The 13,416-nt window shown below is 43.5% G+C and overlaps 1 protein-coding gene across 2 annotated transcripts in view; it reads left to right on the top strand.

Moving 5' to 3' along the window:
• veph1 (ventricular zone expressed PH domain-containing 1) overlaps positions 1-13,416 on the top strand; it is a 206,884-nt gene that overhangs the window by 101,839 nt on the left and 91,629 nt on the right. Inside the window, exons 6-9 of one of the 2 annotated variants that reach the window (XM_056283081.1) lie at positions 2,412-2,623; positions 5,557-5,579; positions 7,033-7,240; positions 7,501-7,886. In XM_056283081.1, coding sequence (XP_056139056.1) covers positions 2,412-2,623; positions 5,557-5,579; positions 7,033-7,240; positions 7,501-7,886 — 829 coding nt within the window. Of the gene's footprint in view, positions 1-2,411; positions 2,633-5,556; positions 5,580-7,021; positions 7,241-7,500; positions 7,887-13,416 lie in introns of both variants that reach the window. The other variant, XM_056283080.1, reaches the window with a different exon arrangement.

Raw genomic sequence — 13,416 nt, 5'->3', positions numbered from 1 at the left:
GAAATGTCCAGTTTGTTTTTGTCCTCGTTAATAGTTGTGTAAATTGGGCATCTGGTTGGTGTGGTGGTCTGTTCCGATCCCAACATGGGGATCGCCGGTTCGAATCCCCTTGTTACCTCTGGTTTGGTCAGGTGTCCCTACAGACACTATTGGCAGTGTCTGCAGGTGGGAAGCCGGATGTGGGTATGTGTCCTGGTCACTTCACTAGCACCTCCTCTGGTTGGTCAGGGCGCCTGTTCAGGGGGGAGGGGGAACTGGGGGGAATAGCGTGATCCTCCCACGCGCTACGTCCCCCTGGCGAAACTCCTCACTGTCAGGTGGAAAGAAGCGGCTGGCAACGCCACATGTATCAGAGGAGACATGTGGTAGTCTATAGCCCTCCCAGGATCGGCAGAGGGGGTGGACTGGATACAACTGGGGAGAAAAGGTAGGTGTGTGTGTGTGTGGGGGGGGGGTCCAACAAAAATAATAATTACGCAAATCACTTTGTACTTTTAGATTATTATTATTATTATTATTATTATTATTATTATTATTACTATTATTATAATACAAATTTCCTTTAACTTCATGCCATAATAAAACATAATAACCAGGCCCATTCCTTGGGCCTAGGGTTAGAGAGAGGTAGAAGTCTATTTGATGGATAGTGCCTTTCTTAGGTTATGAGATGTTCCAAGTACTGCGATTTTCTGTAGTTCTTGTATTCTGATGTTACCCGGGATCTGTTGGGTGTATTTCTCCATCCCTTTTTTCACAAGTCCCAAGGCTCCTATTATATACTGGTATTGTGGTTTTCATTCCCCACGTTTGTTCAATCTCGATTTCAAGGTCTTTATATTTCGACAATTTTTCAGTTATTATTATTATTATTGTTATTATTATTATTATTAACTCATGTGTTGGTTTGTATTTCTACATTGATTAGCGAACATACCTGGTTTTGTTGTCAATGGCCAGACAGGAGCCTTAATGTAGTGTAAATGAACTACGGCCTTGTTTGGAAAGCATGAACTATTTTAGACTCTTTCTGGTAAATGCAAAATGTTTTATTCAGCATATCATTGTTTGTAGAAAAAGATAATGGCAAAATACAATTGGATAGCACCTCTGCATAATTAAAGGAGCCATTTGAATCCCCTAAATGTGCCATTGACCTCTCTTGGTCCCTAACACTTTTCTCTCTGCACACACTGATATCTCTCAGCCTCTGAAAATCTCTGGGATGAAACAGTAAAGTCAAATGAGACATTAAACAGAACCACATGTCGAGCTGGCATGGCACGCACAGGGCTTAACGGGCACCCAGGCAGCTAGCCGTGCTGTTACTTTCTCAAGCTCTGATGCTGTTTATCTTATGACCTGTCGGTTAGTGGCCACATGAGCAGACTCTGAGATTCAGCGCTCCCTGTTGGATCACTAAAGATGTAAATGATTATTTGTCCACTTTGCTTTCTGAAATTGATTTGGATGATGATAAAAACAGAAAGAAGATGATGGGGGAAAAAAATGATTGCAACGCTCAGTGTACACGTGTGTGTGTGTGTGTGTGTGTGTGTGTGTGTGTGTGTGTGTGTGTGTTTTAGTGAGGACCAATGTAGTGATGTCATTCGGTTAATGGAGAATGTCTATTGCCAGTTTGTTGCTTGGAAGCTCACTGAGCGCCAACCCCATGTGTTTGTATTCATTTTTGTGGGCCACAAGCTAACAACTAAAGAATTTACACACGGCCCCTTCATCTACTTGAGAATGTGAAAAACGTGTGAGTAATTTTGTTATGCACCCTCTTGCCTTTCCTGAAATACATTCTTTGCTAACAGAACATCCTAATCCTACCGCCTCACACTGTTCCTGTAGCTCAGCATGAGTCTTCCCTTTCTTTTTCCCAGTACAGTAAAGATACTTTTTACCGAAAGCTGAATCTTAAAATCCTTCTTTTTTCACATTTAGTGATCTATTTTTAAGTAAAAAATCTAGAAGTCCAAGTGCATTGTTATGGCCTCTTCGGCAGAGTTTGATACTTTTGGAAAAAATCATATCTTTGAGGATTAAGTTCATTTTATATGGCACTGAATTACCTCGTAAGATTCAGATGCAGTTCTCCGCCCCCCCGCCCCCGTTTCCAAATAGAGCATAAAAAACGCCATCATTTAAAAATACGTAGCTTCAGAACAACCACAAAAATAACAATAATTAAGGCTCTAAAAATGTCTCTCTCTTTCTCCCTCTTTATTTTTATGTTTCTCTGCCTAATGTGTCCTCTCTTTCCTCTCACCTGTTCTTCTGTTTTCAAGGCCCAGGCATGTATGGTTTGTTCTTTAAGCTTTATCTGCCAGGTGTTTGTACAGATCGTACCAACATGCGTACGATGACGTTATCTTTCTCCCCCTTGCTCCTGTCTTCCTGTCCAGATTCATGCACGTAGCTCCTTGGTCTACCTGGTGTCCCTTCTAGGCAGTATGGAGCACAGTTTTCACCACGCCCTGCTGCTGGAGATCAGAGCTCTGACGGACCGTTACCCGTCCATACTGGGTGGCTGCAGCAAAGACATCTACAGGATGAGCAACTCCTTCACTGCCATAGCCAGGCTGCTGGGGAGAAGGCTGGAGGAGAGCACAGCTATATGCTGCAGGTTTGGAAACTGTCAGCTTTATACACACTTACAGATGGGCAGATGTCATCTCTATGTTGATTCATTCTCTTGAGGTTGAATCCCCAACATACACTCACACAAACACACACACACACATGATTATGGCACTGGTAATAGTATGATCAAACCCTTCAAAACAATAGTAAGAGTTTAGGGGAAAAGTTGTCAGCCATCGCCATATAACACAGGTTAAAGGACAGACAGGCATGCTTAAATCTGCCTCCTGCTTACAAGACACTCCTACATATTGATGGATTACATACATGTGTTTTTCACAAGTACACACGCACACACACGCACACATAAAAATATCCACGTGCTCGCTCACTTGCATGTACAGTACACACATATGTACACACACAAGAACACAAAAGCATATGAAAACGAATACAGTCCTCTAGGCACATGTACACATTCATACACACACACACACATGCTAATCCTAACGTATGCCACCACACACCCACACGATGGATACAACGTCAATCAAATCTGTGGATATCGATGTAAACTACTTTTTTTTTTACTGTATATTTTCATTTACAGGGCAGAGAATGGTAATGTGCAACAATGGGCAAAACACTAAGAGCTAGACCACCAGGAGAATAGCAGCGTTGTAGTGATGTCATAGTTCATGATAACAAATGTGGAGGTTGTTGTACTGGAGGGATACCCAGGAACCATGACTAACAAGTCATAGTTCCTTGGTATCCCTCTTCTAAGAGACAGTGAAGTATTTAAAAGTCGGCATGGTATAACTGAGAGAAATCAAAAAACGTAGCTGACAAAAGAGATAGAGTTCATCATTGGTTCTGATCTTTAAGTTATGTTAAGGACCTGCACATATGGACATACCTGTGGCTGACACAACCATCATTGGCCTTATCCGGGATGGTGACGAGTCTTTATATAGACGGGAGATTGAACAGCTTGCCCTCTGGTGTGGCCATAACAACCTGGAGCTGAACATGTGCAAAACTGTGGACATGACAGTGGATTTCAGGAGGAGCCCCCCCAACACTGCCCCCCCCGCATCATACTCAACAGCATGGTGTCTACGGTGAAAAACTACAGCCCAGCACCTAAGGTGGGCATCCAACATAGACACAATCATCAAAAAGGCCCAGCAGAGGATTTACTTTCTCCTCCAGCTCAAGAAATTCAACCTGCCTCAGGAACTGCTGATTCAGTTCCACACTGTAATAATCCAGTCTGTCTTCTGCACATCCATCACTGTCTGGTTTGGTTCGGCCACCAAACAGGGCAGGGATAAACTACAACGGACAATTAGGTCTGCAGTGAAAATCACTGGTGCCAACCTGCCCTCCATTCAGGATTTACACACCTCCAGAGTCAGGAAACAGGCAGGTAGCATCACTGCAGACCCATCACACCCTGGTCACAACCTGTTCCAACTCCTCCGCTCTGGTAGGCGCTACAGAGCACAGTATGCCAAAGCAACCAAATATAAAAACAGTTTCTTCCATGGGCTGTCATTGAAATGAACGCTTAACATTGTCAAATAAATCCAACCATTTTGTATATACTGTACTGTACATTGTACATATACTGATAGGCTCTGTCATGTCCATCTACCTCAGGCATGTATGTAACCTGCTAACATCTATTTCAGTATCGCTGATCTATTCCCTGCACCACTGCACTTTACCACCTCTTATTTCACCTGTATGTAGTCAATCTTTGTAAGATTTTTGTGTTGTAGTGTCATTATTCTATGTTAAGTACACTGAGAGAGCCATGAAATATCATGCATGTGCAAACCTACATGGCCACTAAACATGATTCTGATTCTTGTAGTGCTCCAATCAATATCACAGCCTCATATAGCCAAACCAAGCATGTCCAAACAAATTATAGGTTTCATGTTATTAGTATATATGAATCCAAACTACAAGGTGTTTTTAAGCATTGCAAATGTAAACTGTACGACTACAGTGGTGCTTGGAAGTTTATGAACCCATTAGAATTTTCTATATTTCTGCATAAATATGACCTAAAACATCATCAGATTTTCACACAAGTCCTAAAAGTAGATGAAGAGAACCCAATTAAACAAATGAGACAAAAATATTTTACTTGATCATTTATTTATTAAGGAAAATGATCCAATATTACACATGAACCTTTGCTTTCAGTATCTGGTATGACTCCCCCCCCCCCCCCCTCGTGCAGCAATGACTGTCGCTAAACATTTCTGGTAACTGTCAGTCCTACACATCGGCTTGGAGGAATTTTAGCCCATTCCTCCATACAGAACAGTGTCAACTCTGGGATGTTGGTGGGTTTCCTCACATGAACTGCTCACCTCAGGTCCTTCCACAGCATTTCGATTGGATTAAGGTCAGGACTTTGACTTGGCCATTCCAAAACATTAACTTTATTCTTCTTTAACCATTCTTTGGTAGAACGACATATGTGCTTAGGGTCATTGTCTTGCTGCATGATCCACGTTCTCTTGAGATTCAGTTCACGGACAGATGTCCTGACATTTTCCTTAAGAATTCACTGGTATAATTCAGAATTCATTGTTCCATCAATGATGGCAAGCTGTCCTGGCCCAGATGCAGCAAAACAGGTCCAAACCATGATACTAGTACCAAGTTTCACAGATGGGATAAGGTTCTTATGCTGGAATGCAGCGTTTTCCTTTCTCCAAACATAATGCTTCTCATTTAAACCAAAAAGTTCTATTTTGGTCTCATCCGTCCACAAAACATTTTTCCAATAGCCTTCTGGCTTGTCTATGTGATCTTTAGCAAACTACAGATGGGCAGCAATGTTCTTTTTGGAGAGCAGTGGCTTTCTCCTTGCAACCCTGCCATGCACACCATTGTTGTTCGGTGTTCTCCTGATGGTGGACCTGCACATCTTCGATGGTCAACCACTCGTGGGGAGGATAACAATGGTCTTGAATGTCCTCCATTTGTACACAATCTGTCTGACTGTGGATTGGTGGAATCCAAACGCTTTAGAGATGTTTTGCAACCTTTTCCAGCCTGATGAGCATCAACAACACTTTTTTTCTGAGGTCCTCAGAAATCTCCTTTGTTCGTGCCATAATTCACTTCCACAAACATGTGTTGTGAAGATCAGACTTTGATAGATCCCTGTTCTTTAAATAAAACAGGGCACCCACTCACACCTGATTGTCATCCCATTGATTGAAAACACCTGACTCTAATTTCACCTTCAAATTAACTGCTAATCCTAGAGGTTCACATACTTTTGCCACTCACAGATATGTAATATTGGCTCATTTTCCTCAATAAATAAATGACCTAGCATAATATTTTTTATCTCGTTTGTTTAATTGGGTTCTCTTTATTTACTTTTAGGACTTGTGTGAAAATCTGATGATGTTCTAGGTCATATTTATGCAGAAATATAGAAAATTCTAAAGGGTTCACAAACTTTCAAGCACCACTGTATGTGTGCATATTGGCATGTGTACAGATATCTATTTGTACTTCTTCTAATTGCCATATTCATTTGTGTCTCTGCACATGTTTGTATGTCTGTTCTGTATGGGTGTATGTTTGTTTGTTGACATGGGTTTGTTTACTGGGGTTCATCTGGCCGGCATGTGGGGAGTGGCACGCATACTAAAATCCAGCTCTTTCTGAAATAAGAACATTGTGTGCGAAACAAGCTGCTTCCAAAGCCTTTGCTTGGGGTCCTTTGGATGAGAGAGTGAGAGAAAAGAGATGTAGAAAGTCGGGGTGAAAAGAGAGAAGAAAATAAATAACAAGAAACGAGCAGTTGGAGGTCTCTTTTTAGTAAAACAAGTTAAAATTTGATGGAAGGGGAAAAGAAAGAATTTGTGAAAAGATAGAGTCAGGGAAACAACTGGTTTGGTAAGTGTGTGACAAATAGGAGACAGGCAGACAAAGTGAAAGACAAGCAAAGCCAAAGAGATGGAGAGAAAGGGAGCTCTAGCCAACAAAAGACAAAGAGAAAGAATGATACATGGAGTGCAAGAAAAAAGTGGAAGAGAGCGACAAAGCGGTTGAGAGGCAGACACACACATACACAGTGACAGAGATGGGGGGTGATTTACAGAAAATGAGAGGCTAGTTCATCAGACAGAGACAGAGATAACATTGAAAGTCATCCAAATATGTCTGCCCGGCTTTATCTGATCTGATGTGTTCTACGTGCCCGCTACCCACATTCCGACCAAACCCTATTCCAGGGCGCCTTTGGCCCGGGGTGTGTGAATGTACACGTGCACACGTGTGTGCCCACGTGTGTCCATCCATGCATGCCTGAGAGATGGAATGAGAAAGCAACACAATGTGATAGAATAATAGCAGTGTGTGTGTGTGTGTGTGTATCTGTGTGTTACAGGGTTGAGGAAGAGTGTCTACCATCTCCCTGTGTGTCTCCTGCGGTCAGAGAGGAGGGGGAGTCAGAGCAGCGTCTGCAGGTGAAGATCCAGGCCTTCGAGGAGAAGATTGGAGAGGAGGGAGGAGATGGGAAACTAGAGGGGGACTCTCCTGCACCCCAGCGAAGGTATAGCCTAGACCAGGCTGCCAGGGAGGAGCGACGGGAGATGAGGTTCAACAGGTCAGCTTGTACCTTCTCTTCCACATGAAACTCGTGTCTCTAATTTGGGCCTTCATTTGGCCTTTTTAATTAAGAGCTGACATTTCAAGTGTAGAAATTGACCCAAAGGTCAGGTGTATTGCAAACACACTGTAAGATGTGAAGAAAGAGTTCTGGTCAGTGGCAAGAGTAGTTTTATTTATTTATTTATTATTCTGTCTTCAATCTGAGGCTTTTGCGGGAAAAATAACTGTACACGATGTTTTGTTTTCCGGTCCCAGGTCAAAGAGTCTGGCTGTCCACGCTGTGCGCTCACGCTCCATCAATTCAGACAACGGGGAGGACGGAGAGGGGCTGGAGCTGAGCCCTGACAACATCTTCTCCGACAAGTTAACCAACCAGTACACAGAACACCAGGAAGAACCACCCACAGAGAGGAAAATGACCAATGACAGCTCCCTGCCCATCACCAAGGCCACAGATAAAGGAAGGAAAGAGGCAGACGATGATAAAGCTCAAGGGGGAGAGAAGGATGGAGAGGAGGAGGACGAGAGAGGGCAAACAGACAGATTGCATGTCCATCTGAGAGACAATATGGAGAGGATCAGAGAGTTTTGTAAAGACATGATGCAGCAGATCCCCATACCAGAGCACTGTATCATAGAAGGTATTGGAACAAACTCTCAGAGAACACATCCCTATTGTACTTTAGGATCAGTACTGTGGTACTCGTGTCTGTTTATGAGCTAAAACATAGAGTAAGGTGTATTAGAGACAGAATGAAAGGAAGATTTTGTGAGAGGGAAGTGTGACCCCAAGTGAGATTATAGCCAGATGTCCATTCCATTATCCATCCATCCATCCATTATCCAAACCGCTTATCCTGCTCTCAGGGTCGCGGGGATGCTGGAGCCTATCCAAGCAGTCATTGGGCGGCAGGCGGGGAGACAGCCTGGACAGGCTGCCAGGCCATCACAGGGCTCACACACACATACACACACACACACACACACACACACACACACACACACACACACACACACACACACACACACACACACACACACACACACACACACATTCACGCCTAGGGACAATTTAGTACGGCCAATTCACCTGACCTACATGTCTTTGGACTGTGGGAGGAAACCGGAGCACCCGGAGGAAACCTACACAGGCACGGGAAGAACATAAATACTCCACACAGAGGACAACTCGGGATGACCCCCAAGGTTGGACTAGCCCGGTGCTCAAACCCAGGACCTTCTAGCTGTGAGGCCACCGTGCTAACCACTGTGTCACCATGCCGCCCTCAATTAGCAACTAATCTATTGAAAAAAGAACTTAAGAGGAAAACATAAACTAACAGTGGCATGTGTAATCAGTAAGATGAGTAGTGTAGGTGAGTGCAAAATCAATAAATTCAAATCAATAATATTAATCAGGCATCCGGGTAGCGAAATGGCCTATTTCGTTGCCTACCAACATGGAGATCACCGATCCCTGTGTTGCCTCTGGCTTGGTTAGGCATCCCTACATACACAATTGGCCGTGTCTGCGGGTGGGAAGACGGATGTGGGTATGTGTCCTGGTCACTGCACTAGTGCCTCCTCTGGTTGGTTGGGGGCGCCTGTTTGGGGGTGTGTGAACCCTTCCAGGTACAGAAATATAGTCAGATGTGGTGGCTGTTAATGATTAGTGTTACAGTAACATGAGTCAACCTTCTCAGTGCGCTCTCTTTAACACATAAGCACATGTTTGCGCGTGCGTACACATGTGCAAGCGCGCGCACACACACACACACACACACACAGCCCTGTTCACTGCACTCATCAGTCCTCTACTGATGCTGTGCCCTTATTACATGGAAATCACTGCAGGAATAAGGAATGACTTGCTTGCTTTTAAAAGCAACTTGGAAGTGTTGACGCATTTGACTTTGGCTGCAAGCATTTTTCCGCCGAGATGGAGGTTTTCACGATACTTTTGTTTGTTCTCCTAATAATCATCTCTAGATCATATGTACAACATACTACAGACATTACCAGCAACAGAGATGAGCAAAATAAATAACAACTTACACGTTATTTATTTATATTTTATATATTTAAACTTTTTTCGCTCAAATTAAATTATAGCTATCAACCAACATTTTGGACACATTAGAAACTAATACATATTTTGTGCCTATTTCCACATTACTTACTGATCACGGGATTCTTGAAGTTGCAGAAAAGAGAGTACAAAGTAAAACTCTTGAGTTTCTGAGCAGTAGCTACAACTTTAAAGCTGATGTGAATGATTTTTCAAAGTGTTCCTTATTCCAGATTTTTCCATCTCGCAAGCTCGTAGTTACCATCCCTCCCGTACGAAGTGGGGGATGGTACATGGGCCATAGATGTGTGCTAATTAAACATGTAAATTCATGCACGTCATAAGAGATATTTATAAATTTAAATAGTCATCTTTGCAATGGGGTAAATAAGTTGTGAGTTTCTTTATTTAAAAAAGGAAGGAAAAAACAGCAAAACAAAACACATCTTTATAAAACCTTTTCTGATGCACAGTGGCACTCCTGTAAAGGAAAATGAACGTAGCTTTATAGGTAGTGTTCATAGATTTTATAGATGTAGTGTTTTACCATCCAAAGGAGCAAATTAAAATAGCCAATTTTGGGGGTAATGATGACTTAGCAGGCGAAAGTATGTGTGACAAATTCTCGACGTCAGTTTAAAATTCTGCCCTCAATCCTTATGGCATATGTTTGGTCTTTTCTGTGTCTGCGCATCGCAAGTGCTGTTCTCTCTGAAACTGAAACATTTGAATAGGCAAGCAGTATTTTAAGAGGTATCAGTGGCCAGTCAAAGTCAGCAGCTCCAAATTGCAGAGGTTAACTGACCCATACTCAGTCTGGGGCGAGACAGTGTAATAGTGACCAGACTTTTTCCAAACATAAAGGACATCCTTCATCCCCATCTTGTATTGGAAAACAAAAAACAAAAAAAAAAACAGAGCCAGCAAATTATGTTGTGGCAAACAGGATCAGAGTTTGCAATTAGATCTACATGGATTCAGGTTTAAGCAAAGACAGATGAATGTATATGTGTGTGTATACAAATGTGAATATGTGTGCATGAGTGTTTATCCGAATGCCTGTGCATGTATGCTTATGAGTTTCTGTATCTAAATCTGTTTTTGCGTGTGTATACATGCATGTGTGTTTATTCAGATGACAGATCTAACATTGAGCGCGAGCAAGAAACATGGGGTCAAACAGTTCACACCCAAATGGGAGCTAGAATTTTTATATATATATATATATCAACATGGATACAGGAAAAAAGATTTTAATACATTGCAGTACAGGCCTGTTTCGTGCGTCTCGCACTCATCAGCTGCTAATGTGTTTCAACAAAGAATGATACAGTTTGCGTTGCCCAGTGTCACGCCCCTAATTTCAGTTGGACAGCTACCAATCAGATGGGGAAACATTCAAATTATAAAAACCAATGGGGTAGGTACTTATGATGCACAGCAACCAATGGAGGGGTAGAAAACATTACAACCAATGGGACTGAGGTTTGTTTTGAAAAGCATTTAGGGGCCAGGGCACTGTTGAAATGGCGTACATCGTATATATATATATACACTCACCGGCCACTTTATTAGGCACACCTGTCCAACTGCTCGTTAACGCAAATTTCTAATCAGCCAATAATGCATTTAGGCATGTAGACATGGTCAAGACGATCTGCTGCAGTTCAAACCGAGCATCAGAATGGGGAAGAAAGGTGATTTAAGTGACTTTGAACGTGGCATGGTTGTTGGTGCCAGACGGGCTGGTCTGAGTATTTCAGAAACTGCTGATCTACTGGGATTTTCACGCACAACCATCTCTAGGGTTTACAGAGAATGGTCCGAAAAAGAGAAAATATCCAGTGAGCGGCAGTTCTGTGGGCGAAAATGCCTTGTTCATGCCAGAGGTCAGAGGAGAATGGCCAGACTGGTTCGAGCTGACAGAAAGGCAACAGTAACTCAAATAACCACTCATTACAACCGAGGTATGCAGAAGAGCATCTCTGAACGCACAACACGTCGAACCTTGAGGCAGATGGGCTACAGCAGCATAAGACCACACCGGGTGCCACTCCTGTCAGCTAAGAACAGGAAACTGAGGCTACAATTTGCACAGGCTCACCAAAATTGGACAATAGAAGATTGGAAAAACGTTGCCTGGTCTGATGAGTCTCGATTTCTGCTGCGACATTCGGATGGTAGGGTCAGAATTTGGCGTCAACAACACGAAAGCATGGATCCATCCTGCCTTGTATCAACGGTTCAGGCTGCTGGTGGTGGTGTAATGGTGTGGGGGATATTTTCTTGGCACACTTTGGGCCCCTTAGTACCAATTGAGCATCGTGTCAACGCCACAGCCTACCTGAGTATTGTTGCTGACCATGTCCCATCCCTTTATGACCACAGTGTTCCCATCTTCTGATGGCTACTTCCAGCAGGATAACGCGCCATGTCATAAAGCTCGAATCATCTCAGACTGGTTTCTTGAACATGACAATGAGTTCACTGTACTCAAATGGCCTCCAGTCACCAGATCTCAATCCAATAGAGCACCTTTGGGATGTGGTGGACCGGGAGATTCGCATCATGGGTGTGCAGCCGACAAATCTGCAGCAACTGCGTGATGCTATCATGTCAATATGGACCAAACTCTCTGAGGAATGTTTCCAGTACCTTGTTGAATCTATGCCACGAAGGATTAAGGCAGTTCTGAAGGCAAAAGGGGGTCCAACCCGGTACTAGCAAGGTGTACCTAATAAAGTGGCCAGTGAGTGTATATATATATATATAAATCTCCCTCTCACCCTTTTTCCGATTGTATTTGTCTTCCTCAACTGGGATTCTGAGGGTTCTGTGCAATATCTGAGATGTTCCTAGGACTGTGCTCTTCTTAACAGAGACCTCAGAAGTTGTTCCTGGAATCTGCTGGAGCCACTCCCAGTTTGGGGGTCACAGCCCCGAGTGCTCCTATTACCACTGCGACTACTGTGGATTTCACCTTCCACATCCGATCTAGTTCTTCCCTCGCCTTTGGTATTCCTCTAGCTTCTCATGCTCTTTCTTCCTGATTTTACATCGCTCAGGATTGCTACATCGATCACTACTGCTGTCTTCTGTTCCTTGTCATCCACCACTATGTGTGGTTGGTTAGCCAGCACCTGCTTGTCAGTCTGGAACTTATAGTCCCACAGGATCTTAGCTCTGCCATTCTCAACCACCTTTGGCAGTGTCTCCCATTTGGACTTGGGGCCTTCCAGTCTTTATTCAGTACAGATATTCCTGGACACTATCCCAGCCACTTGGTTATGCCTTTCAGTGTACGCTTTTCCAGCTAGCATTTTACACCCTGCTACTAAGTGCTGGACTGTCTCAGGGGCATCTTTGCACAGCCTGCATTTTGGGTCTTGTCTGGTGTGGTAGACCCCTGCCTCAACCGATTGGTGCTGAGTGCCTCCTCTTCTGCTGATATGATCAGAGCCTCTGTGCTGTCCTTCAGTCCAGCCTTTCTAGCCACTGGTAGGATTTCTCAATATCAGTCACGTCTTCTGGCTGTCGATGGTACAGCTCATGGAGGGGCTTTGTCTTCCATGGTACCTCCTCTTCTACTACACAGTAACTGGGTACACCTTGGACCCTGGCTGAACTACAAGGGACTTGGAGGAGGTCTGGCCCCTAGACGTGCGGTACACAGGCCCACCGGTGTGTGGATATTCCCTGATGCCCACAAACCAGCCCTCAGCTATGGGTTAAATAGTGCCACTGCCTAGTGGATACCTCGGGAGAGGAATAGGCCAGTGGAGTAAACCCCTACAGAAAATCAACGTCAACAGTGCTGTTGTTTTTTGTTTTTCTTGCCCTTTTGTATCTGTTTAAGTCGGCGAGTAATGCTGGCATCGTGTGTGGCTGCCACTTCTCCCGCTCTTAGCTCCCCCTTCCCATCCACCCCTGTATGTCTGTGTTATGTATATCTGCTGTCTTGTTTCACTGCCATTTATTGTAAAGCAACTTTGAGTGTTATAAAAGCGCTATTTAAGTTTGATTTCTTCTTATTGTTATTATTATTATATTGTAGCGTGCACGAATAGTGTCTACTTATTCATGCACGCTACAATACAATAATA

This window comes from Lampris incognitus, chromosome 7 (assembly GCF_029633865.1).
Source record: "Lampris incognitus isolate fLamInc1 chromosome 7, fLamInc1.hap2, whole genome shotgun sequence".
NCBI classification, from domain to species: domain Eukaryota; kingdom Metazoa; phylum Chordata; class Actinopteri; order Lampriformes; family Lampridae; genus Lampris; species Lampris incognitus.
The sequence above is the reverse complement of the archived record's forward strand: the minus strand, read 5'-3'. Positions and strand labels throughout refer to the sequence as shown.